This window comes from Salvelinus alpinus, chromosome 23 (genome assembly GCF_045679555.1).
Source record: "Salvelinus alpinus chromosome 23, SLU_Salpinus.1, whole genome shotgun sequence".
Classification (NCBI taxonomy): Eukaryota; Metazoa; Chordata; class Actinopteri; order Salmoniformes; family Salmonidae; genus Salvelinus; species Salvelinus alpinus.
In genome coordinates, this window is record NC_092108.1 from 40,304,782 (window position 1) to 40,330,606 (window position 25,825).

General features: G+C 44.2%; 1 protein-coding gene and 2 non-coding genes across 5 annotated transcripts in view; all 3 read left to right on the plus strand.

Moving 5' to 3' along the window:
• Positions 1 to 25,475, plus strand: part of LOC139550978 (glycogen debranching enzyme-like) — a 37,689-nt gene extending 12,214 nt beyond the window's left edge. For 2 of the 3 annotated variants that reach the window (XM_071362290.1, XM_071362289.1), the window contains exons 3-34: positions 1,294 to 1,504; positions 1,641 to 1,810; positions 2,440 to 2,643; positions 4,917 to 5,098; positions 5,385 to 5,496; positions 6,085 to 6,211; positions 6,766 to 6,868; positions 7,008 to 7,105; positions 7,573 to 7,712; positions 8,479 to 8,666; positions 9,757 to 9,880; positions 10,163 to 10,326; positions 10,765 to 10,866; positions 11,410 to 11,565; positions 12,866 to 13,016; positions 13,268 to 13,392; positions 14,529 to 14,641; positions 15,068 to 15,202; positions 15,786 to 15,916; positions 16,248 to 16,384; positions 16,679 to 16,812; positions 17,051 to 17,226; positions 17,593 to 17,695; positions 17,797 to 18,022; positions 19,421 to 19,541; positions 19,749 to 19,884; positions 20,077 to 20,189; positions 20,326 to 20,537; positions 23,856 to 23,953; positions 24,113 to 24,200; positions 24,348 to 24,481; positions 24,566 to 25,475. In XM_071362290.1, the coding sequence (XP_071218391.1) occupies positions 1,294 to 1,504; positions 1,641 to 1,810; positions 2,440 to 2,643; positions 4,917 to 5,098; positions 5,385 to 5,496; positions 6,085 to 6,211; positions 6,766 to 6,868; positions 7,008 to 7,105; positions 7,573 to 7,712; positions 8,479 to 8,666; positions 9,757 to 9,880; positions 10,163 to 10,326; positions 10,765 to 10,866; positions 11,410 to 11,565; positions 12,866 to 13,016; positions 13,268 to 13,392; positions 14,529 to 14,641; positions 15,068 to 15,202; positions 15,786 to 15,916; positions 16,248 to 16,384; positions 16,679 to 16,812; positions 17,051 to 17,226; positions 17,593 to 17,695; positions 17,797 to 18,022; positions 19,421 to 19,541; positions 19,749 to 19,884; positions 20,077 to 20,189; positions 20,326 to 20,537; positions 23,856 to 23,953; positions 24,113 to 24,200; positions 24,348 to 24,481; positions 24,566 to 24,683 (4,532 nt within the window). In that variant the 3' untranslated portion in view covers positions 24,684 to 25,475. Of the gene's footprint in view, positions 1 to 1,293; positions 1,505 to 1,640; positions 1,811 to 2,439; positions 2,644 to 4,916; positions 5,099 to 5,384; positions 5,497 to 6,084; positions 6,212 to 6,765; positions 6,869 to 7,007; positions 7,106 to 7,572; positions 7,713 to 8,478; positions 8,667 to 8,875; positions 9,000 to 9,756; positions 9,881 to 10,162; positions 10,327 to 10,764; positions 10,867 to 11,409; positions 11,566 to 12,865; positions 13,017 to 13,267; positions 13,393 to 14,528; positions 14,642 to 15,067; positions 15,203 to 15,785; positions 15,917 to 16,247; positions 16,385 to 16,678; positions 16,813 to 17,050; positions 17,227 to 17,592; positions 17,696 to 17,796; positions 18,023 to 19,420; positions 19,542 to 19,748; positions 19,885 to 20,076; positions 20,190 to 20,325; positions 20,538 to 23,855; positions 23,954 to 24,112; positions 24,201 to 24,347; positions 24,482 to 24,565 lie in introns of all 3 variants that reach the window. The other variant, XM_071362291.1, reaches the window with a different exon arrangement.
• Positions 5,748 to 5,881, plus strand: LOC139551402 (small nucleolar RNA SNORA75). Its single transcript, XR_011670271.1, has one exon. It is a non-coding gene; the product is annotated as a small nucleolar RNA SNORA75 (small nucleolar RNA).
• Positions 14,808 to 14,890, plus strand: trnay-gua (transfer RNA tyrosine (anticodon GUA)). The gene is given in 2 exon segments: positions 14,808 to 14,844; positions 14,855 to 14,890. It is a non-coding gene; the product is annotated as a tRNA-Tyr (tRNA).
• Positions 25,476 to 25,825: the final 350 nt, after the last annotated feature.

Consider the following 25,825-nt stretch of genomic DNA (forward strand, 5'->3'; position numbering starts at 1 on the left):
ATAACTTTTTGTATGACTGAAGCCTTAAAGTGAGATGTTTAATGCTTTAATATTTAATCATTTCTGCCCTCAAGTCATGTTCATTATATAAATAGGCCCATTTTATTTTGTCTGGCTTGCCCTTCCAAATTTTGCTCATATAATTTACAAAACAAGCCATTAGGTGTAAGCAAGCCCATAAGCAAATAGGTAAACTGGGATATTGACTAAATACTTAATGTCATCCAGTACGTAATATAGTAAGTAAACTTAGCATCATTTGGTTGTAATCCAGAGAGGTTAGAAAAGTATCTAGATCCTCTATGAGGCTGTGGAGGGATTCTAATTGTGGATTTAAAAGAAAACAGGAATCATCAGTGTACAATGACACCTTTTGTTTTTAAGCCACGGATTTCTAGGCCCTTGATTTTGTTGTTGGATCTGATTTTAATGTAATCTGATTTAAGGTGTTGACATGTCCTAATAATTTGAAAGTTTGCTCGAAAACCATGTGTTTTAATCAGCGTATATTTACTTTGGTTATGCCCTTACACCGATTTAAGATAAGCAGAGTAAGGTGTTTACATGACTAATGCCATACTCGGCCTACTGCCATAATTAGTTTAATATAAAATTACTAGTGTGCATGTAAACACACTAATTTGTTATTCCTATATCTAGCTGTTAACTAATAACTAATAGTCTACATGGTATTTATTAACCCTTTCTAACCCGTTCATAAAGAGTAGCAACATGGTAGGCTACCGTTGAATTCTCGCTAGCAGGCATCGTGTAACTACTAAAGACATGCTTCTATCCCCTTTACAGTGGCAACAGGGTTGGAGTGTTACGGTCTGGGTTTTGAAAACAGGCATGGTGGCAACTAGACTTTAAGGGGGTGGTTTCCACAGATTAAGCTAAATACTGGACTAAAAAGTAATCTCATTAGAGAGTCTCCATTGAAGATAATTTTTTTTTGTCCGGGACTAGGCTAAATATGTGTCTGGGAAATTGGTCCCAAATTTGTTAGCTGGTTCATTAATAGCGATGTGCAAAATTTCCTGAATTAACAATTGTAAATTGGAAGGTATTGTATCAGTTAGTGGTGCATTCAAAATCATGGGGAGACGTAACTCGATCCATGTGCCTTGCGCCATGCTTTTAGCTAGATCTGCCATTACAATCTGGGGATGTTACCTGAGTAATACCTGAGGAAATATCTGTCGAGTTGTGTACTTTTATCATATGCTATGGAATGTATCATATAGATGTATTGTATCCTCAGGCCTGTTTGTACTATATGTTTCTTCTAAGGCTTTGAGCTCCAGTTCCGTCTGGGCCCTACTCTCCAGGGGAAACATGTGCGTGTGCAGACTAACTACCCCGCCCCAGGGGAACACTTTGACCGTCACACCTTCCGGGCCCTGGACTGGCACAACCCCACGGGAAGAGAGGACGACTGTGACAAGTTCTGCTCCCTAGACCTACAGATCGCTGGATCGTACCAATACAACTTTGGTCACGGGTGAGACTCTATTGTGATACAGACTACATGTAGTATTCATATTTCATTTCTTTATGAGACACGACATCACTAGGCAACTCATTGGAGCTTCATGTTTTAACTAAATATTCAACATGTTTTCACCCCCCCCCCCCAGCCGCGAGGAGAAGTCAGGCGGTGGCTACGTGGTGGTGGACCCAGTGCTGCGCGCCGGAGCTGACGACCACCACGTCCATCTGGATTGTATCACCATCCAGACCTACTTGTCCAAATGCCTCGGACACCTGGATGACTGGCCAGACAGACTGAGGGTGGCTAAGGAGTCTGGTGAGAGAGCAGGGGACAGGGGTCCACCCTTATGCAAGCCTGCCTTTACCTGTAGTGTCCTTTTGAAGGCTGTCTAGTCTGTGTAGGGCTTTATTTGTTCCAACCGCCGGACATTAATAACCGATTCAATTGATCAACTAAATTAGGTGGGTCAGGTGTGTAATGCCTGCACACACGGCGCTCTTCCAGGATCAAGAGCGAAGAATACTATTTTAGTGCATTGTCTCACCTGGAATTTTGAATCCCATGTAATCACAATGAACAGGGTTAGTCTAATTTCTTAGGTCACGTATGGACAGCAGTGTAGTTCAAGGTCCCAAGCCAATGTTTACACTACATTTCACCTTGTCATTCTGCAATATCCCATTCTTGAAAGAGGGCTAGGTTAATCATCAACATGCTGGCGGGTTACAAAATGCATGCATCTAGTAAGTGACAGAAGTAATATAAATGATGCCATATGATAGACAGTGTTCCCTGTGTCATTTGTATGAAACTAAACATGTATGTGAATAAAGAACATTCCGCTAATTTCTTCGAATATGTCTTATAATATCTTATAACATGTTATTTCTTATAGTACCCATTTATTACATTGTTGATTTTAAGATATTTTGTTTGTTTCCCAGGCTACAACATGATCCACTTTACGCCTCTGCAGACGCTCGGTAAATCTAGGTCCTGCTACTCCCTAGCTGACCAACTAAGCCTGAACCCAGAGTTTTCACCTCCGGGAAAGAACTACACCTGGACAGATGTGGGAGAGTTGGTGCAGAAACTGAAGAAAGAGTGGAACATGATCTGTATCACTGATGTGGTCTACAATCACACAGGTGTGCGTGTGTCGGGGGAGGGGCTTTACGTGTGTGTTTGCGGGAGAGCATGGACGTGTGTGTGGTGGTGGGATGGGGCATGGACGTGGGTGTGGTGGTGGGATGGGGCATGGACGTGGGTGTGGTGGTGGGATGGGGCATGAACGTGGGTGTGGTGGTGGGATGGGGCATGGACGTGGGTGTGGTGGTGGGTTGGGGCATAAACGTGGGTGTGGTGGTGGGATGGGGCATGAACGTGGGTGTGGTGGTGGGATGGGGCATGGACGTGTGGGTGTGGTGGTGGGATGGGGCATGAACGTGGGTGTGGTGGTGGGATGGGGCATGAACGTGGGTGTGGTGGTGGGATGGGGCATGGACGTGGGTGTGGTGGTGGGATGGGGCATGGACGTGGGTGTGTGTCTCCCTCTCCTTGGTTGAACGACTAGCTGCCCAGTAGATTACAGCAGTCTGTTACAATGAGGCCATACGTAAAGAGCAGTTAGTTCAGAGGAAAATAACCAGGGTTTGTCAGCGAGCCAGGCAGGTCTCACAATTCATAGTTTAGTAGTCACCCCTAAGAGTCCTCTACATGTACAACATTTATAAACTCCCACTCTAGGGAATGTAGGAAAATTATTTTCTTTTTTTGGGGGGGGTTGTTATCTGTATAGTGTCGTGTGTTGACTAAGTTGCCATAGCAGAACTCCTAATATCACAATGGGTGTGCATACTACATGCCTCTGACTGAATATAGACTAGGGAAAGGCCACTATTGAAAGGCCACAGTCGCAAAAAAATGGTCCTAGGATCTAGTGCAAGCTTTAAAGATGAGTGCCGTGTTATAAATACCCTCCCTCGATAATTCTGCCATAACTTAGTTATGGGTGAACTTCAACCTAGCCACTGTGTGCAGCTCTGAAGTCAAGCAGTTGCATAGCAGTTCAGGCAGACACTATGTGGAGTCTTTGTGACTAGCATGCTAAACTAAAAAGGGAGAATGAAATCATTGACTCATGCTCCAATTGATTAGATGTGTTTTGAATAGAACCTGCGTCAAAGGGACTCGTTGCCATTGGTTCAGAATTGGTTTCTTTTGTCCTAGTAGTTGAGTTGTTTTTCTATTGTCTACTTGTTCCTGTTTAGTGCAGTTACCCTATTTGGTTTGCAAGTTTATCTAATGAGGGTCATTTATTGTAGTGCAGTGTAGTTAGCCTGCTTCAAAAAAACCTAGATAAGGCTTGGAGAGTATAAAGGCTTGAAAACAGAATTCTCTGGCCCAGGCCCAGTATTGTAAAAGGTTGAATGGTCAGAGAAACCTTATCTCCATGGCAGCTTAAAGGCCATGTGCTAGCTGACACCCAACCTGGGCTGGCTACTGGTTGGCTCTGTGCTCAGTGCAGCTCAGGGTTAACCAATGGGTGTGCTCTGCTGTTACTTGATGCAACATTAAGAAAACCTTTGTTAGTTTTCCCCTTTTCTGTCATATGTGCTCATATCATAAGCAGGCACACACTATGGTTAGAATGCTTTTCGTACTCACAACCCGGGCTCGAATCTTACTCAATATTATCGACAGCTGTAATGGCTTCCGAAGGTGCTTCGAACAAGTATTAACTCTGGGGTGTGAAGACATATGCAATCAAGACAACTTTTTAAAATTTATTTATTCATTTGGAAACATTTCTATACTTTTTTACACTTTGAAAATGTGGAGTAGGTTGTGTACATTTGTTTTTTTTAAATGAAATGAATCCTCTTTTTTGGGGCTCCCGAGTGCCGCAGCGGTCTAAGGCACTGTATCTCAGTGCAAGAGGCGTCACTACAGTTCCTGGTTCGAATCCAGGCTGTATCACATCTGGCCGTGATCGGGAGTCCCATAGGGCAGCGCACATTTGGCCCAGCGTCATCCGGGTTTGGCCGGGGTAGGCCGTCATTGTAAATAAGAATTTGTTCTTAACTGACTTGCCTAGTTAAATAAAGGTTAAATATTAAAAAATATATATATTTAATTTTAAGGCAGCAAAATGTGAAGACTGTGCAAGGGGTGTGTAGACTTTCACTATACACTGTACAACAGCCATTTTAGTCATATGCCCAACGATTATCCTACCACTGACAGAAGGTTAGCTTTTACATTATCAGCTAGTGTCTGCATAGGGAGAGTCCATTAACCTTCATTGTCCTCTGTATTAACCGCTGTAATATTCCTTGGCAAAAGGCCTCAATGTCCTCCATAACATTTAGGATGTCTGTGTGGTAACTCTTGCATTGGCCCCTTTCCCTTCCATGTGCAGCCGCCAACAGCCCATGGATCAAGGAGCACCCTGAGTGTGGCCACAACCTGGTCAACTCCCCCCACCTGAGGCCAGCCTGGGTCCTGGACCAGGCCATATGGCACATGACTTGCAACATGGCTGATGCCAAGTACGCTGCTAACGGCCTTCCCGCCCAGGTCCAGAATGAGGCGCACCTGAATGTGAGTGTCTTAAGGTCACTTTCATAGCTAGGTTTGCAACATTCCCAGAAACCTTCCTAAAATTCAAACATTTTCTGAAAATCCTCAAACTGGGAACTTAAGGAAAGTTTATGGGATTTTGTAACCCTCTGGGTCCAGAGTTTTTCCTGGTCATGCCATGATGTGGTCAGGAAAAACTCAGGGCCTTACACATATCACCTTATTAGGTTTGTCTTGATGAAATTGTGAGCTCCGTTTGTGAAGAGCTGAACCTTGAACCGTTTATATGTATATTTTTCTCTCTCAGGCAATCCGCGATGTTCTGTGGGGGCAGATCTTCCCCAAGATCAAGCTGTGGGAGTTCTTCCAGGTCAGAATCGAAAGCGCTGTGGAGGAGTTCAGGGACCTGCTCGCAGATGGTGAGAGCATTCAACTGAGCGCTGCACTGTTCTGTTCTGTCTTTCTGTTCATGACATCTGCTGTTCATTATAATAAGTGGGATGTATTCAGAAAGAACCAAACAGAAGCAAAGAGGCCGAAACAGGGAGGGACTTGTCCAATAAGAAACTCTCCCTTTCGTTGCAAAAAGTTTTCCGGCGTGCACTCATGAATACACCTCTGTGTTATAAACCCCTAATGCCAGAGGGTTGTGCGGAAGAGTGACCGTCTCCCCTTCTCATGAGCTCCACCTGTCCAAACAGTGACCGTGTATGGATTCGCACGAGAAGTAGATCCAAGTCACAGTCAAACAGGCACCTACCTCCACCTCAATGAGAGTTTGTCCATGTCTGATGTGAAACAAAAGGAGTCAATAAAAAAGAAAAAGCACATAAATGGGATTTTTTGTTGTTGTTGTATTTATCATTATCCAATTTTTATTTTAAGATGAATTTTGGCAGCTGCAGTACATGCTACCTAATCCACCACCCTTGTCAATCAGACAAATGATGTGTGTTGGTATTGATTCATTAATTGAATGGGTTGTGGTATTATGTGGTTGTAATCAGGAGAGAAACCAGACCAGAAGAAGACTGGGGGTAAACAGGGACTGAAGATCATTCAGGACCCCAAGTTCATACGCTTCGGAAACGAAGTGGACATGGACTCTGCCCTGGAGACCTTTGTGCCTCACAGGTAAGTAGTTTGCAATTGACCCCAACCCTGGAGCGTGTTTGGTACTTTATAATTGTGTGTGCTGTCTAGTTCAGCAGTGTTAAACCTATTTTGTCCCATGGGACACATTTAGTCTTCAACGAGGTACGGAGTGCCGCACAATGTTTTTCAAATATTTCCTTGCCGTCAAAATGTGCAGAAAACAGTCCTCTAGCTATAGTTTTTGTAATTTTCAATGCTCCCTGACTGTCGAGCTTTTGTTAGGGTGACTGTATAAATGTAGGTCCGTTATCACGTCGACTCAGTTTCCATTTGGTTTTAGTCATTTCAATGTAGATTGAGGTTGTAAAAAACAACAATGAAAAAAAACAAAGAAGAAGGGTTTTAGTCAAACCACCGCGTTGATTAGGATCCGGCCCGCGGGCCTTATGTTTGACACCTAAGACTCTAGTTACTTGGATTGACAACGTTGATGATCCTGGCTTTACATCAGTTCATTGAGTGGATTCTCGAATCAACCCCCAAATCTAAAACCAAGTCTCATTCTGCACATGTCAATCCATTTCCCTGTCCAGCCACAGTACACAAGCCATTCTGGAGGCCTGTAACAGGCTGTGGGGGAGACTGGAGGAGATCAATAAAGAGCAGTACCAGCAGATGATACACCACCAGGAGAAGGTAGGTACCACCCCCCCCCCCCCCCCCCCACCCACCCCACCACCACCATCAGTAGCTTTGGTATGCTCCATATGCATGTCTGGATAATGTAGTCTATACATTTTACAATTCTTTGTTCTGCTTCTTTTTTTCTACTCAGGCCGCGGACTGCATTGTGGGAAATGTAGTTTATGAGCGCCTTGCTGACCATGGACCCAAACTGGGCCCCGTCACCAGGAAAGACCCTATTGTTCCCAGGTAGGCCAGTGGTCGGGTCGGGGGAACTGCAGTGGGGTCGTAAAAAAATAATAATAATTAAAAAAAAAATATATATATATATATATATATAGCTAAATTCTGGTTGACAATATGGTGTCCTCGCTGAAAAAGTTTGACTACCACTGAGGTAGGCTGTGTGCTGACTGTATGTATATGTTAAAATGCTTCATGACCTAGTTTATTTCACTCACATTAATATAGAAAACTGCTTTAGGAACAAGGTCGACAGTATTATGACTGTCATGTTAAAGAGGCAGATTAACTTTATTGAAATCTCGGCAGTGAATAAAAAAAGTTACATCCGTGACATAAGAGATTATATCATGCTAAACTTCTTTCAACAGGAGTTCCCTCCTCAGGGCCGAAGCAGTAATGCACATGCAAATACAATCCTTTGTTTTCACGTTTCATTATGGTTCCAAGTCAATAAATATGTGTGTTTACAGATACTTTACCTTTCCGTTCGAGGAGAAGAGCCTGGAGGATGACCTGAAGATGATGGACCAGCCAGACAAGGCCTGTCACTTCCTGGCTCACAACGGCTGGGTGATGGGAGACGACCCTCTGAGAAACTTTGCCGAGCCTGGTTTGCACTTTTTATTTGATTCATTCACTTCTCCCAAATTGTGCGCGGCTGGCACTTAGGCCAGCAATAAAAGTATCTCCACTTCTGGCAGTCTTTGGGTGACTTATCCACTGTTTCCCCAGCTCTGCTGATGTTGGTGCTTAGTACATTTGTTTTTACATTCTAATCATTTAAAAAGATGCTCTGATCCAGATCAACTTACAATATGTGCTTTCAGTCAAGGAAGATGATAATACCTTACACTCACTTATTTCATCAGGCCAAAGATCAGTGTGTCTATGGGTCAATGGCACCCAAACAGTCTGGAGATGCATGATCCAGTCACTCAACTGCTATCTTACCATGTGTAGTCCAAGTGATATAGATGAATGCTTAGTTTGGACTTCAGAGAGTCGGGGGGGCTCCCGAGTGGCGCAGCGGTCTAAGGCACTGCATCTCAGTGCTAGAGGCGTCACTACAGACCCTGGTTTGATCCTGGGCTGTATCACAACCGGCCGTGATTGGGAGTCCCATAGGGTCAGCGCACAATTGGCCCAGCGTGGTTAGGGTTTGGCCTGGGTAGGCCATCATTGTAAATAAGAATTTGTTATTAACTGACTTGCCTAGTTACATTTTTTTTAATTAAGCTGGAAATAGCAATGCCATTCCAGTGGTAACCTGATCATTCCACAAGGGGGAGCCAGTGTGATGTAAATATCATTCCCAGTGTTACTAAAGACCCAGTCCCTGAGAGTGTCAAGAAACGAATGCCTCTTTGTCTTTCCAGGCTCCAACGTGTACATCAGGAGAGAGCTGATCTGCTGGAGCGACAGCGTCAAGCTTCGCTATGGCGACAAGCCCGACGACTGCCCCTACTTGTGGGCCCACATGCGGAAGTACACAGAGATCACAGCCAAGCACTTCGCTGGGGTCCGCCTGGACAACTGTCACTCCACCCCCCTGCACGTGGCTGAGGTACGTTCCATTTAGTCTGAGCCATTTTAGTTTGTTATTACAATCCGTGTAGGCCATACCATACCCCTCTCTATGAAACACATAGCGTTACTGCATGTAAGTATCTTCCAAGGTAACAATTGATACACTTGATGTATGAATAAAGTTAGTGATCATTTGCTGTAAAGGGACGAAACAATGTCATTACTGAAACCACTCTCCTTCCGTAGCACATGCTGGCAGCAGCCAGGGTGGTCAGGCCCAACCTGTATGTGATCGCGGAGCTCTTTACGGGCAGCGAGCTCATTGACAATGTGTTTGTTAACCGCCTGGGGATAACCAGTCTTGTCAGAGGTACCCGGATGTTAACATGTAGTAGACAAAGCACTGGAGTGGTGGAGGTTAAACCCTAGGTTACACTTTATTTGACATATCTGGTGTTTACTTACTAACATTGAAAATGTGTATTTAAACCACGTCATAATTACATTTTGCATAGTCTGTTACCTGTTTCTTCAATGTAAGTACCAGAAAGTATCGTTGGTTACCACATCATTTTCGAGTAAACGCCAAGTACCATATTAGGACTGTAAAATAAAGTGTTACCAAAAATGTTTTGTTTTGGCATGACACTAAATCTCTGTTTTTGTCTCTTTCTGCATGTCTCTCTCACTACATCTCTTACTCCCATTTACAACCCTTCATTCATCATTCCTGATACTTCCCATACTATTGCTCTGTCTGATTAACATTTTTGCATTAAACATATCACCTGTCGTTTACTTCCTGGTCTAAACACCTCATTGACCTTTTGACCTTTATAATTGGTTGTTCTCCTCACCCCTTTGTCGGTTCTCTTCTCATTTTCTGTCTCTTTGTTTGGTCTCTGTTTTGGGTTTTGTCATGTTTTCTTTTGCATTTTGACCCCCCCATCCATCACTCCTCCATACTAACCTCCTCTCCTGCTTAACTTTGCCACCTCCCTGCATTTCTACTTCATCTTCCCTATCCCTCGTCCATCCTTTCTCTCCCTCCCTCCCTCAACCTAACCCTATACCCTCTCTCTGTGATATAACCCCTTGTTGACTGGCTTGTGGATGTGGACATGTAGTACATGTTGGACGTGGCTCGTGTGGCGATGCCCAGTCTGTATGTGGTGGCTGAGCTTTTCACGGGCAGCGAGGACCTGGACAATGTCTTTGTAAATAAGCTAGGCATTACTTCACTCATCAGAGGTAGGACTACACACCACTAGTCTGGTCCCAGATCTGGTTTGGTCAGCCTTGCCAACTCCTTTGGTCGTTGTCATGAATGACCATAGGAGTTGGTGAGACACCACAAACAGATCTGAGACCAGGTTAATGCATCACTGCATCTTTGAAAAAAAAATGGCATCAACGGGCATTCTCGAGTCCTGCATGTTGGCATCGTATGTGATTGAAAAGACGACAAAGTAATACAGTGGTATAACTGTACATCCCTTCTTCCCTCTCTTTCCCTCTACCTGGTCCCTCCAGAGGCAATGAGTGCAGGGGACAGTCACGAGGAGGGCAGGCTGGTGTACAGGTATGGAGGGGAGCCCGTCGGAGCCTTTGTCCAGCCCAGCCTCCGGCCCTTGGTGCCCAGCATCGCCCACGCCATGTTCCTGGATGTCACCCACGACAACGAGTGCCCCATCCAGGTACCTTATTCTTTAGTGCCCTATTTAGGTAGCCTATTCTTGAGTTTCACTATTCAGGTACAGCACAGCATTATAGTGGCCATTGCTAGTTCATTGCTGTAAAACATATCTAGGCAATGTTTCAATATGCAGACTAGCTAGCATACTACTTAGAAGGAAGCAAATATCCTGGCCATGCATTCTAAGTGATATGCTAGTATGTACATTGAAACATATTGTTAAACGATATAGGGGCTTCACACTGTTCAGAACCTGGTTGATATCAGTATGATCTTTGGGTTTAAATCCAGTGCTATATGAAACTCCAGTGAGGCAGGGGGAGCTGTCTCCCTGTTCACTAAAACGGGAACATTGCCATCCCCCAATAAAAAAAAAGAGAAATGGAGAGATCCACAAACCTGGTTGTGTCAATTCCTTTCGTTGTTGTCTATGTTCCAGCTCCGCTCTGCGTACGACTCGCTCCCCAGCTCTGCCATCGTCTCAATGGCCTGCTGTTGCTCTGGCAGCACCAGGGGATACGATGAGATGGTGCCCCACCAGGTAACACACATACGCACTCACACTTTTTCTCCGTCATAACAGTATAATGACTTTTGTCTTGATATGTGCATATGTTAATTGCATATACACCACTATAGCATCACTATATATATTTCAAATCTCTTTTAAAGGGTCATTTAGAAAAATGTAATCTTCATATTCATCATCTCCAGTATGTGAATATGGTGTGTTTCTATGTTTTGTAGTAAAAAAAATAGAGAATGATAAGTGTTTCCAATGACATCATCAACCAATTAGTAGACAATTATTAAGCAATTAGTAGGCAATGCCTACTCACAATTGGTCAAAATCACACAATGCACACCGATGGTGTCGTTGGAAACACTTACCTTCCTCTATTTGTTTTTACTACAAAACATAGAAACGTTTCCCTTTAAAGTTTTGAAGTTTCCCTTTAAGTATAAAGCCAAAGGAAAGTTTAGAATTATAGTAGGTACTATAGTAGTATTGTACAGTAAATAGCCATGGAGAATGAATGACTAAGCTCTTCAGTAACCATCTCCTCTACCTGTCTGCCTGTAGATCTCAGTGGTGAAGGAGGAGCGTTTCTACCCCAAGTGGAACCCTGACGCCAAGGCCTCGTCCCCCGGTGAGGTCAACCTGAAGACGGGTATTATCGCCGGCAAGCTGGCCCTCAACAAAATGCACCAGGATCTGGCCTCCAAGGGCTTTAACCAGGTGGGTGTGTGGAGGAGTAAACGAAAACTGAAATGAAAACGAATCATGAAAAAACGAGTTAGTAAACTGAAATTAAATAATTAGGTTTTCAAGCATTTTTCCCCCTCTAATTGGGTTGTCAGGCTTCTGAATCTAGTGTGGTGACTCAGCGAGATGACATTGTCACGAACGGCACCGCAGATGTTGGTCGCGTTCCCCTGCTTAGACGTTGCATGCATCAATAAATGGTTTCGTGCCACGTCATCGACTGCAGTCGGGCACCAGATTGCTATAACATGTCAGTCGTGTTCCTCTGCTCAGACATTTCTAACGCATGCCAGATCTTACAACTCCTGGATAAGTATTTTACGTATCAGTTAACCACTTTATGTTATAGCAGTCTGGTGTCCGACTGCACGGTCGATGACGTGGCCCGCAACCATTGGTTGATGCATGCGACGTCTGAGCAGAGAAACGCACCCATTGAGATGAGCGCGATGCAAGACTTTGCTACTATGGCTACACTCGCAATGGCCGCCAGTCCACCCATTATGCCTTCATTGACTTGCATGTATCAGGCTCCCGAGTGGCGCAGCGGTCTAAGGCACTGCATCTCAGTGCTAGAGGCGTCACTACAGACCCTGGTTCGATTCCAGGCTATATCACAACCGGCCGTGATCGGTAGTCCCATAGGGCGGCGCACAATTGGCCCAGCGTCGTCCGGGTTTGGCCCGGGGGTAGGCCGTCATTATAAATAAGAAGTTGTTCTTAACTGACTTGCCTAGTTAAATAAAATCAAAATGGGGATCCTCGTTCTATTCATTATATTTCTATGGCAGCACATGCAGTCAGGAGTGAAGGAGAGGATAAAATGTGCGTCTTTTTTGCTATTCGAAACGGTTATTACATTGAGCTCGGTCATTTGGCTGGCCAATTACCATCAACCAAAATTCCATGACCGCCACAGCCCTACGTTAAACCTAACCTAACCAATCACTTAACTCCTCACCTTATGTATTACTGCACTACAGTAGCATGAAGTGACATCCCCAAAAACAGAAACTATACTACACAGAAATGGCTGTTAGCCTCCCACACACAGGTTACTTTTTGTCCCCAACACTGAAACTAAATCATATAAAAACTAAATAGAAATGCCTCCCAAAAAACAGGTTTGTTATTTTATTTCAGTTTACTTCATCGTTTTTTCATGATTAGTTTTAGTTTCCGTTTACTATAATACCCTTGGTGAATGTATAAATGTATTTGCATGATAAGAGTTGTGTAACAATGCTTGTTATTTCCTCTGTTCCCTTCCTAGGTGTACGTGGACCAGGTGGACGAGGACGTTGTGGCGGTGACGCGTCACTGTCCCAGCACACACCAGTCTGTGGTCGCCGTGTGTCGCACGGCCTTCCACAACCCCAAACACCACCAGTACAGGAAGGAGGTTCCACCCATGTTCATCCCTGGTATGATGCTTCACTGTTACCATAAACAGGACACTGCCCTCAGAATGGGCCATCCATAGAAATACAATAATACTAGAGTGGCCTATGTCATTCATCTTCATAACTTTAGAATGTGCTGATAATGGCAGACATCTTGGTCAGGGATCAGTTCCGAACCAGTATTGTTGGAACAAATGACAGGAGATGACTTGAGAACACTACAGACCTGGATGCATTTTAACACAATCAACATAGTCTCTCTCCATCTCCAGGTAAAATTAATGAGGTGGTTCTCGAGGCGCGTGTCATTGACAGGCAAGCCGGCACCTACAAGAAATGTGAGAAGTACATTAACGGCATGCCGGAGTACACTGTGGAGATTAAGGAGCACATCCAGGTAACGTGACGCTGGGGAACGTGGGTAATTACAGTTGTTTAGGCCCCCTGTCACAATGGGCTTGAGATGTAAAGTCTTTCCTCTCAAACAAAACAAATCCATTCTCAGACTGGGTCTTGATAAACAAGCTGCTTCAGGGGCATCTGGTTACGTTTCACAAGCTGGTATATTGTCTGTATTCTGTCTGGCTTGTTTGTGAGTTTCCATTGAATGCCATTTAGTTTACATAGCTATTTACTCAGTGTTATCTGCTTCGCTAAATGTACTTTTTGCTTTTTAGTTAAAGTAAAACATTTGGTAATGATTAATGCCATGTTTTTGCAATGATTTACACTAGATGACTAACAGGTGCTGCTTTTTTGAAGACACCATCTTGGTACTCATCCGTTGTATTTTTTTTATTTTGGAAGCTATATAAATAGATTTTTTAAATTTTAACTAGACAAGTCAGTTAAGAACAAATTCTTATTTACAATGACGGCCTACCGGGGAACAGTGGGTTAACTGCCTTGTTCAGGGGCAGAACGACAGATTTTTACCTTGTCAGCTCGGGGATTCAATCCAGCATCCTTTCGATTACTGGCCCAACGCTCTAACCACAAGGCTACCTGCTGCCCCCATCTTTATTTACTTCTACATTTAGTTTTTGCCATGTTTATTCTATTACAGACGCCTTAATACATATTTTTGTATTAAATTATGTTAGCTAAACATTAACATGTCAAATGAAAAGATATACACAAAAATTTACCTTAAAGCATAATTGTTTTGTATAAAAAAAGTACAAGTTCTAATTTGACTGTCCCCACTACTACAACAACAAAATACTTAAATACATGTAATTTTGTCCTCAAAACATTTGATTTCAATGCTGTAGAATTCCATTCACTCTTATGGAGTTCTGCTTCTTCTGGGGAGTGCCAATATCGCCAACCGGTGGCTTCAAAGCGTCTCACTGGTCAATACTTAGCATCAGCAATCCAGTGTTTATATACATAATTGATATAGGCCAGCAAAAGCCAATTCAGAATTGTCCTCAACGCTCCTCTCAATACCCCATTGTGGACCTTGATACTGTTTTGTGTGGTAGTGAAACTTTATTCAACCATGGTCTTCTGTGTCCCCTGTCACCCCAGCTGAAGGACAGTGGCGTTGTGAAACATGCAGGCGTGACATCTAAGGGCAGCAGTGAGTTTGTCCAGGAGATCGTCTTCGAGCGCCTCACCCCCGGCAGCGTCATCGCCTTCAGGTTAGAGGTCATGATGAGCAGCCCAATATACCCACACATTGAATAGAATTTAAAAGTCTACTGTAAAACACACACAAATGTTATTGAGGGGTGGGGATGTTCTTTGGCCAGTTTGGCCTCATATTGTCTACTCACAGCTCACAGGTAATGCTGTTAACTCTTCACCCCTTCGATAGCTCAGTTGGTAGAGCGTTGGACTGTAAAATAGCAGTGATCTGTAGGTCGCTGGTTCAAATCCGTCTTGAAGGAAGAAACCTTTTGGCCCGAGAAATCTCTTCAGCATTGCAGACTGTATGTCTCCTAGCCTGGTCCCAGATCTGTTTATGCTGTTTTGACAACTTCTATGTTCATGTCAGGCCAATGGCACAAACAGATCTGGGACCAGGCAATATGTTTCCCTCTGAGATGTGTCGTTTCCCTCATCAGGGTGAGTCTGGATCCCAGGGCCCAAGAGCTGGTGGGAGTCATCAGACATCACCTGATCCAATTCAGCCCAAAGTACAAGCTTGGCAGTCTGCCCGACCAGCACACACCAACCATACTGGAGACACCCCTGGCACAGTGAGTATACATCGCACAAAGACAAGCTTGCACACACACACGCACCCACACACAAATGTACCGCTACACACACACACACGCCGCTTTGCAAACACACCTTTTGCAAGCACACCATGTCTATTGGAAAAGTGCTGAAAAGGTATAGTACAGATATTGTATCTTAATTTGATCATCATGTTGCAGGAGAACTTTCCTGCAATGCAGGGAATTAAAAACGTGTATTGTATTTGAAGTTTAAAAAGGCTTCTGAAGTTTGTATTTTCCACTTTGAAATTTCAGACTTGATTTTCCCTCACGAAAAATGTATCAACCCGTACCAGAAATGTACATTGATTATAATCCGCATAATAATTGACATGTCCTGTTGCTGCAGGATTATTTTCCTGCTGTAGAAAACTTGCTCAAATTAAAATCCTACATCTGTATGTTTTTTTTTAATGATGGTCATATATTTGTATTGTGAGGAATTGATCAACACACTGATCAACATACTGATCAGTGGAACTCTGTAGTCTCCAGTTGTGCCCAGTAAGGTGAGCGTGTGTTGTAATGTTACGTGACCCTGTCCTCTATCCCCGTGCAGGATCATGTCTAAGCTGACCCTGGCCGACATGAACATGCTGCTGTTCCGCTGTGACTCTGAGGAGCAGGAGGAAGGAGGAGGCTGCTACAACATCCCCTCCTGGACTAGCTTCAAGTACGGTGGCCTGCAAGGTACAGTACAGTTCACACAGAGGTCGGGTCCAGTCAGCACCAGGGTTGGGGTCAATTTCCCATTTTAATTCAGTCAATTCAGTGTAAATTGAAATCGAAATGAGAATTTTGCGAAGTGAATTGATCCCAACCCTGGTCAGCGCACATTGTGGAAGTTGCCCCTAACCACTGATACTGGGTCAGATATTTTTCCACCCCCCATGGTTAAGGTTAGGATTTGGGTTGGTAAGCTGATCCTAGATCTGTGCCTACGAGCATCTGTACACATGAGAATATTGTTGAATGAAACTGGACATAGACATTAAAAATCTGATTCATTGTTTTGATACAGGTTTGATGTCAGTGATGGCGGACATTCGTCCCAAGAACGACCTGGGCCACCCGGTGTGTGACAACCTGAGACAGGGTGACTGGATGATTGACTATGTCAGCAACAGGCTGGTGTCCCGTGGTGGCGCTCTAGGAGAGGTGAGCACGGTTTGAGTGACAGTAATTCAAACCTAATGAATCCCTCTTGATTTTCTATAAGGCCTTATGACAAAGTAGACTGCCAAGACGGTCTGATGAACTAGACAATAACGATGCTAAATAGAAGGGAATCCATCCTACAACTCTGCCCATCTAAGGTCCAAGACCTGAGTTTTAAATCTACCAGTGTGGTAGCAGTAAGATGAGGATTCACTCGCTGTCACCATTTTCCGTGGTCGTCATTTTCAAGGTTGGTGTTTTCCATATAGCATGTGTTGTCTGAAACGTTTCCAGGTGGGGAAGTGGCTGAAAGGGATGTTCCACTATCTGAAGCACATCCCTCGCTACCTCATCCCCTGCTACTTTGACGCCATCCTAGTGGGAGCGTACACCACGGCTCTGGACATCACCTTCAACAAGATGTCCAGGTATGTCCCCACAGAAACAACCCTGTAAATGTTTCTCACACACGCAGTCAGAAAATGATGCAATAGAACAATTGGAAGATACTGCAATTAGATGTAGTATTTCGTGTTAAAAAGGCCCTGCACCTTTAAGGGTGTGCCCGAAAACCTTATTTACATTATTTTTGCAACTTATGTGTTTTTCTGCACAATAGTTTTAATGTAAAACAATGTTTTTTCTCTGTGTTTCTCTCTTGTTCAGTTTTGTCCAGAACGGCTCCACCTTTGTCAAACTGCTGGCTCTGGGCTCGGTCCAGATGTGTGGTGTTGGCAGTTTCCCGGCTCTGCCCCCCTTGTCCCTGGCGCTACCCGACGTCCCCTACCGCCTCAACAAGGACACCGGCAAGAAGGAGCAGTGCTGCGTCTCCCTGGCCGCAGGTCTGCCTAGCAACAACTCATGTCTATTCGTCTATTCTACTACTGTAAACAGTGGTCGGACGCCACCCAAATAACTCCTCATATTTTTCTGTTGATATTCTGGAAACGAATGATAATAATCATCATGCTGGACTACATTGAGTAGCCAAATAACTGGTGTTTAGAAGTCTACTGGTAATCATTAAAACAGCCTATCGTTGTCGCCTGGTATTTTACTGAAACCACGCTTTCAGCTTCAGTTCATGACCAGTTCAGTAGCTAGCAGCTGATAAAGTCCTGTCTGTACCATTTGAGAATTGGTGTTTGAATTTCAGCTGTGTTCGAAGATCTGCTTCCTTTATTCATCTCTACCGTCCTGTTTCACAGGTCTGCCTCACTTCTCCTCTGGAATCTTCCGCTGCTGGGGCCGTGACACCTTTATCGCTCTGCGTGGACTCATGCTGGTCACTGGTCGTCACCTGGAGGCTAGGTGACTGTGCCCCGTACTGTATCCAAGTATCCAAATGGAACTTCTTAGGTATCATTTGATACAATTGTATATGTTAATTCAATGTTTATTTTCATGAACAGAAACATCATCCTGGCGTTTGCAGGCACCCTGAGACACGGTCTTATCCCCAACCTGTTGGGCGAGGGCATCGGTGCACGCTACAACTGCCGTGATGCAGTGTGGTGGTGGCTGCAGTGCATCCAAGACTACTGTACCCTGGTGCCCGAGGGCACTGCCATCCTCCACTGCCCCGTGGTCAGGATGTACCCCCATGACGACTCCGAGCCCCACGCCCCTGGCACTCCGGTAGGTCACAGCAATGCACATACCGTACACACACATTTTCTTAATCTCTCTCTCTCTCACACACGCCCACATGGACACATGTATACATACACTCACACATGTAGACACCCACACTCACACGTGTAGACACCCACACTCACACATGTAGACACCCACACTCACACATGTAGACACCCACACTCACACATGTAGACACCCACACACACATGTAGACACCCACACACACATGTAGACACCCACACACACACATGTAGACACCCACACATGTAGACACCCACACACACACATGTAGACACCCACACACACACATGTAGACACCCACACATGTAGACACCCACATACACGCATGTAGACACCCACACACACATGTAGACACCCACACACACATGTAGACACCCACACACACATGTAGACACCCACATGCACACGTAGACACACACACACACACACACACACACACACACACACACACAGACACACACACACACACACGTAGACACACACACACACACACACACACACACACACACACACACACACACACGTAGACACCCACTCACACATGTAGACACCCACACACACACATGTAGACACACACATTCACGCATGTAGACACCCACACACACATGTAGACACCCACACACACATGTAGACACCCACATGCACACGTAGACACACACACACACACACGTAGACACACACACACACACGTAGACACACACACACACACACACACACACACACACACACACACACACGTACACACACACACACACACACACACACACACACACACACACACACACACACACACACACACGTAGACACCCACACACACACATGTAGACACACACACTCACACATGTAGACACCCACACACACCTAGACATGCATAAACACATAAATGCACACCCAGGCACACACTCTTCATCTTTCTGTCTCACACACACACTCCCACATGTACACATACAGTATATACACCCACATACATATGCATAAGCACAATCTACACACACACGTACTTTGTAATATTGTTGTATGGTGGTATTATACGTTTTGTATTGTAGATATGTAGTGGTGTAATAATGTTATGTGATGTACTGTTCTATCTTTTGTTTTATGTGTGATGTAAGTGCCTTAATGTGTTTGGACTCCAGGAAGAGGGAGAGCTAATGGGGATCCCTAATAAATACATTCACTCACACACTCTCCCATCTCTCTCTCACACACACTCTCCCATCTCTCTCTCACACACACTCTCCCATCTCTCTCTCACACACACTCTCACATGCGCACATATTACCCACACATATTGTGCATAAATCCACACATGTCCACACAAATACCTACAGGACATCAAGCAGGGGCACAGTCTCACGTCATCCTCGTGTGTTTCAGTTCTCGTTCACACAGCCCCTTTGTGATGTCATCCATGAGGCCATGACACGTCACATGCAGGGTATCGACTTCAGAGAGCGCAACGCCGGACCAAATATCGACATGCACATGAAGGACGAGGGTGAGTCCGCAAACGGTCACCTCCGGTTGCGTTCACACTTTGAGTTAATAAGTAGGACCAGGAGTTTTTCCTGGTTACGTTACCTTCTGGGCCCCGGTTATTCCCTAAGGTAGCTCTAGTTGGTTATTATGTTTGTTCTTATGGTGAACATTGTCATGGTGTCTTGCTTCAGCAAACGTGGTATATTATTGTTCTCCTTGCTCCCAGGCTTCAATGTTGTGGCCAAAGTGAATCGTTATACTGGCTTTGTGTACGGCGGCAACCGCTTCAACTGCGGAACGTGGATGGACAAAATGGGAGAGAGTGACAGAGCTCGCAACAAGGGCACGCCCGCCACACCCAGGTTAAGACCTTTATCGTCATAGACCGCCAATATAATAGACTAGAATACAAAACGGTACAATAAAACACAACGTAAACCAAACTGTGAGGCAAACGTATTATTCTTCAAACATTAAGCTGTTGTAAATGCACAATGGATTCATGTTTCATTTGATCTGATTTGACTCATGTCCCTGGTTGGGTGTGTCTCCAGAGATGGGTCAGCGGTGGAGATGGTGGGCCTCAGTAAGTCTGCGTTGCGCTGGCTGGTGGAGCTCCATAAGAAGGGCCTGTTCCCCCACAGCTCCATGAAAATACATCGGGACGGTGAGTGCTGCCTGGGCACAAGCGCACACACACACACACACATTCTACTGTATGCAAACACACACGTACCCAACTCCCCTTTCTTTAATTAGACATAGAATAACAATGTTTTCACTATGATTGTTTTCCCTGGCAGGTAAAGAGTTGAAGGTGTCCTATGAGGATTGGAACCATAAGATCCAGGTCAACTTTGAGAAGAACTTCTACGTGTCCCACGACGAGAAGGACCCCGACGAGAAGCACCCCGACCTGGTCCACAAGAGAGGCATTTACAAGGACAGCCACGAAGCCTCCAGCCCCTGGTGTGACTACCAGCTCAGGCCCAACTTTTGCATCGCCATGGTGGTGGTGAGTTGCTATCAGACTGGCGTCAGCTCGTGTCCGGTTTCCTGTTCTTTTTCTCTCATTGGAATTTCAGTTTACTTCCAGAATCGACTGATTGAAATGGAATTGACCCCAAGACGGGTCCTTAGCCCTTTTCTTGCAATGATCTACAGCAGTGGTTCCCGAATTTTTTATAGTCCCGTACGCCTTCGAAACATTCAACTTACAGCTGTGTACCCCCTCTAGCACCAGGGTCAGCGCACTCTCAAATGTTGTTTTTTTGCCATCATTGTAAGCCTGACACACACACACACTATATGATACATTTATTAAACATAAGAATGAGTGTGAGTTTTTGTCACAACCCGGCTCGTGGGAAGTGACAAAGAGCTCTTATAGGACCAGGGCACAAATAATAATCAATAATTTTGCTCTTTATTTAACCATCTTACATATGAAAACGTATTTGTTCGTATTTGTTAATAACTCACCACAGGTTAATGAGAAGGTGTGCTTGAAAGGATGCACATAACTCTGCAATGTTGGGTTTTATTGGAGAGAGTCTGTCTGAAATCATTTTCCACACACAGTCTGTGCCTATATTTAGTTTTCATGCTAGTGAGGGCTGAGAATCCACTCTCACATAGGTGCGTGGTTGCAAAGGGCATCAGTGTCTTAACAGCGCGATTTGCCAAGGCAGGATACTCTGAGCGCAGCCCAATCCAAAAATATGATTAAATAACATTTTCACAGAACCGCTTGTTGCAATTTTGATGCGGCTCTCTTGTTCAGATATCGGTAAGTGGACTGGAGGCAGGGCATGAAAGGCATAACGAATCCAGTTGTTCTGGGAAAGTACCTGTGTAATTGTGCACCCAACTCACTCAGGTGCTTCGCTATATCACATTTAACGTTGTCCGTAAACTTGAGTTTATTTGCACACAAAAAAATCATACAATGATAGAAAGACCTGTGTGTTGTCCTTGATAATGCAGACAGAGAAGAGCTCCAACTTCCTAATCATAGCCTCAATTTTGTCCCGCACATTGAATATAGTTGTGGAGAGTCCCTGTAATCCTAGATTCAGATCATTCAGGCGAGAAAAAACAGATAACCAGCGCACTTCTGTATGTTGTAAAAGCGTTACATGGTCGCTGCCCATATCATTACATAGTGCAGAAAATACACATGAGTTCAGGGGCCTTTCTTTAACAAAGTTACCCATTTTCACTGTTGTGTCCAAAACGTCTTTCAACCTGTCAGGCATTCCCTTGGCAGCAAGAGCCAAGGGAAGGTGGGAGCCAGGCCAAGGTGGATGCTGCAGTGTACCCAAGTGGTGTCGGGTGCAACTGCTTGCATGCGCGTTACCACTCCACTATGTCTCCCTGTCATGGCTTTTGCGCCATCAATACAGATACCAACACATCTTGACCACCAAAGTCCATTTGATGTCACAAAGCTGTCCAGTACTTTAAAAATATCCTCTCCTGTTGTCCTGGTTTCCAGTGGTTTGCAGAAGAGGATGTCTTCCTTAATTGACCCCCCATAAACGTAACGGACATATACCAGGAGCTGTGCCAGGCCGACCACGTCTGTTGACTCATCCAGCTGTAACGGCTAGAATTCACTGGCTTGTATGCGAAGCAGTAATTGTTTCAAAACATCTCCTGACATGTTACTGATGCGTCGTGAAACAGTGCTGTTTGATGAAGGCATTGTCTGTATAGTTTTTTTGGCCTTTTCCCCCAGCATTGTCCCAGCCGTATCCGCGGCAGCAGGAAGAATTAAGTCCTCCACAATAGTATGGGGCTTGCCTGTGCTAGCCACTCGGTAGCTCACCATATAAGACGCTTCTAGCCCCTTCTTATTAATGGTATCTGTTACTTTTATACATGTCTTACTACTCGAAAGTCATCTTAATTCTCGCTCAAAAAACTCCTGTGGCTTATTTTTCAAATTGGCATGTTTTGTTTCTAAATGTCTGCGCAAGAGTGAAGGTTTCATCGAGTTGTGAGATAGTACTTTTGCACATATAACACACTGTGGCTGAGGAAAGGCACTACTCCCAATATAAGTGAACCCCAAATTAATGTAGTTATCATATTGTTATCATATTTGCGCCTCTTCGATGGTCCAACGTCCCTGTCTGTTGTTCGGTGCTTTCCCGGGTAAGGGGGCAGTAGCTCTTTGGCTGCATCAGATTCACAACTGTCAGTGTCCATGCTAGCTGGGCTAACAACAAATGTAGAATTACTGACGCTAGCATTGGATGTGCTCGTGGAAGCAGAACAACTTGTGTCGTCGACAGGTGTAGGTGTAGTACTGCTGGTAGTAGCAGTACTACCAGTAGAGCTGGTATGTGTCTCTATGGATGCGGCCTTACTGTTTGGCTACATATGGACCGTTAGTGGAATTCCCGCGAGAGAGTAACAGTTAATGTGATTGGATGTTAATTATTTGACTAGGCTACCTGTATTTGACATTGTGTTGTTATTTCGCTGAACACTAGATGGTTTCATTTAATTTTTGCCAGTGAAACAAGGTTATTCAGGTGAGAAAAAAACCTCACCCAAATGTATAGCCCTGTTGGAAAATATAAATGGACTGTTTGAAAATTAAATATATATATTTTTTAAATGTGAATCACATTTTTATTTGGCGTACCCCCGACGACATTGTACCCAAGTTTGGGAATACCTGGTTTAGACCGTTTTGACAGACTAGGAGTGAGCTTCTCTTCTTCTCCCGCTTCGACCATGCAGTGCGGGTAGTTTAGCTCTATTCCGTTTAGTTTTATCCTAAAAAAAACTCCCTAGTCCTTGCCAATGTCAAGCATACCAATAACATAATGCAGCCACCACCATGCTTGAAAATATGAAGTGATACTCAAAAATGATAAAATATTTGTATTTTTAGTCAATCACATTTTTATTTGGCATATCCTGACAGCATTCCCCGTACCGCTGGGGTTAAAACTTTCAAAAATTCGTATTTTAAGGTAAATTTAAAAAATATATATTTTCATTCTAAATCTTTATGTTTAGCTCACATAATATAATTTAAAAGTATTCATCAAGGTGTCTGTTATAGAATAAACGTGGCAAAACAAATGTAGACATTAATAAATGCATTTCTATAGCTTCCAATATGTTTTTTACAATGGTGGGGGAGTGCCAAGATGGCGGCGCGGTGGCTTCAATACAGCGCCCCCTGTAATTTATCTAGTGTATATAAAAATCATTGTTTTCTTGACTACCCCTTGGGTGTAAATATATCTAAAGAACTGGGGTGGAGTTTGTGAAGTATTAATGAGTTGAGTATTTTCTCTATTTTGTCCCTGAGGCTCCTGAATTGTTCACGGTGGAGAGAGCCTGGAAGGCCCTGGAGGTCGCTGAGAAGAAGCTGCTAGGACCTCTGGGAATGAAGACCTTGGATCCAGAGTAAGATACCTACAGCTATTAGTCATTATTATTAGTAGGGCCAAGTTTTTCCTATTCAGGCCAGGAAAAGCTCCTGGCCCCTCTTCATTTACTGATTCATTTTCTATATATATTTTCTTGGCTTGTATACTACTGACATCACGTTTATTTCTCCCCCAGTGATATGGTGTACTGTGGTGTCTATGACAACGCCCTGGATAACGACAACTACAACGTGGCCAGAGGCTTCAACTACCACCAAGGACCGGTGAGTGTGCCTCACTCAGGATTGGAGTTGTAACACACCTTAAATGAGGAGTTCTTGTTCACCTTCTTATGGCAATGCTCCTGAGCGGATAAATAAAGTTGTATTGAATTGATCTGTTGGGTTTTAATGACTTGTTTGTTTTTTTAGGAGTGGCTGTGGCCAATTGGGTACTTCCTTCGAGCAAAGCTCTATTTTGCCAAGAAGCTTGGGAAGGAGACCTATGACCAGACAGTGTACCTGGTGAAGAGCATTCTCTCTCAGCATTATGTCCACCTGGAGAGGTAAATTCACACAGTCACACACACACACACACACATTTACGCACACTATTTGAACACCCATCCATGTCTCTTCTAACCCCCCAGGTCTAGTTGGAAGGGTCTGCCAGAGCTGACCAATGAAAACGGACAGAATTGCCCCTTCAGCTGCGAATCCCAGGCCTGGTCCATCTCCACGGTGCTGGAAGTCCTCCACGACATGTAACAACACCTCAATTCCTGTGGGCGGAGAGCCGCCCTATGATCTCACTTCCTGAGGGTGGAGACTCGCCCCATGATCTCATGTCCTCTTGTAGTTCGGCATTGTTTTATTTCACCTTCATAGTGTGGTCTTTGTTGTCTTGTTTTGGACCTCATGTACACCCTATGGACTAACCCTACTGGGATCTCAAGTATACAGCAGGCTAATGCCTAGTGAACATGTGAACACCAGCACTTGCAGTTTGTTGTGGAGGGCATTGGGAAATTGTAGTTCACAGCCTCATTTGACACCTGACTTAGTGTTGTCAAGGTATCTGCTACAGTAGATATGAGCTAACGTTATCGCACTTAAAGATGAAGTATTAAAGACAAAGTGATGTATTCTAAGGGATGGAAGACAGACTGTTTTGAAACCAGATTACCTCCTAGGTAGATACACGTTCATCTTGTCGCCTTAGCTGCTAACCTGTCACTGGTGATCCTTTTACAGACTGTATCAAAATGTACTGTACTATGAAATGTGTCAAGTGGTGATCCATTGTCGTGTGCTTCCATGCCTTTTACTGGAGTTTAGATCCCTAACTAGAAACCTCTGTGGAAACGTATCACTGTGACTGAAACCTTGTAGAGTTGATCTTCTATCTATGACCCTCTCTAAATGTGATGCATCTCTCCTTGTGAATCTGATGCCTCATTTTATTGGTCAGCATGCGTCTAGCTTATAGTGTGTTTATTGTGTCTAGTCTACATAGTGTTGTCATGGTACTTAACGGTATATAAACAGTCTGCAACCTGACCTATTCTGTGTCTTTGTCTTCATGTCTGTGTTGAGGTGAAGAAAAACAATAGTTTTACTGACTGAGTAGCCTGTACACTAGCTCCCAGTTAGCTCTCTCGGTTGTGTTAGACACAGTAAAACCTTTATTTATTGAAACGTAATCTAGTTTTTTTTAAATACAAATTTCAAGAGAAACCTGGTTCAAAGACCGCAGTAGATTTAAAAAAAATGTACAATTATTTATAAACCTATGTCATGAAGAACGGTTATTACAGTATAATAACTGTCTCTAGTCCTGTTCTTTAGGATCAATTGAAGACAGCGAGATATCATGGGAATCCCGAACACTGACAAGACACAGGCAGAGA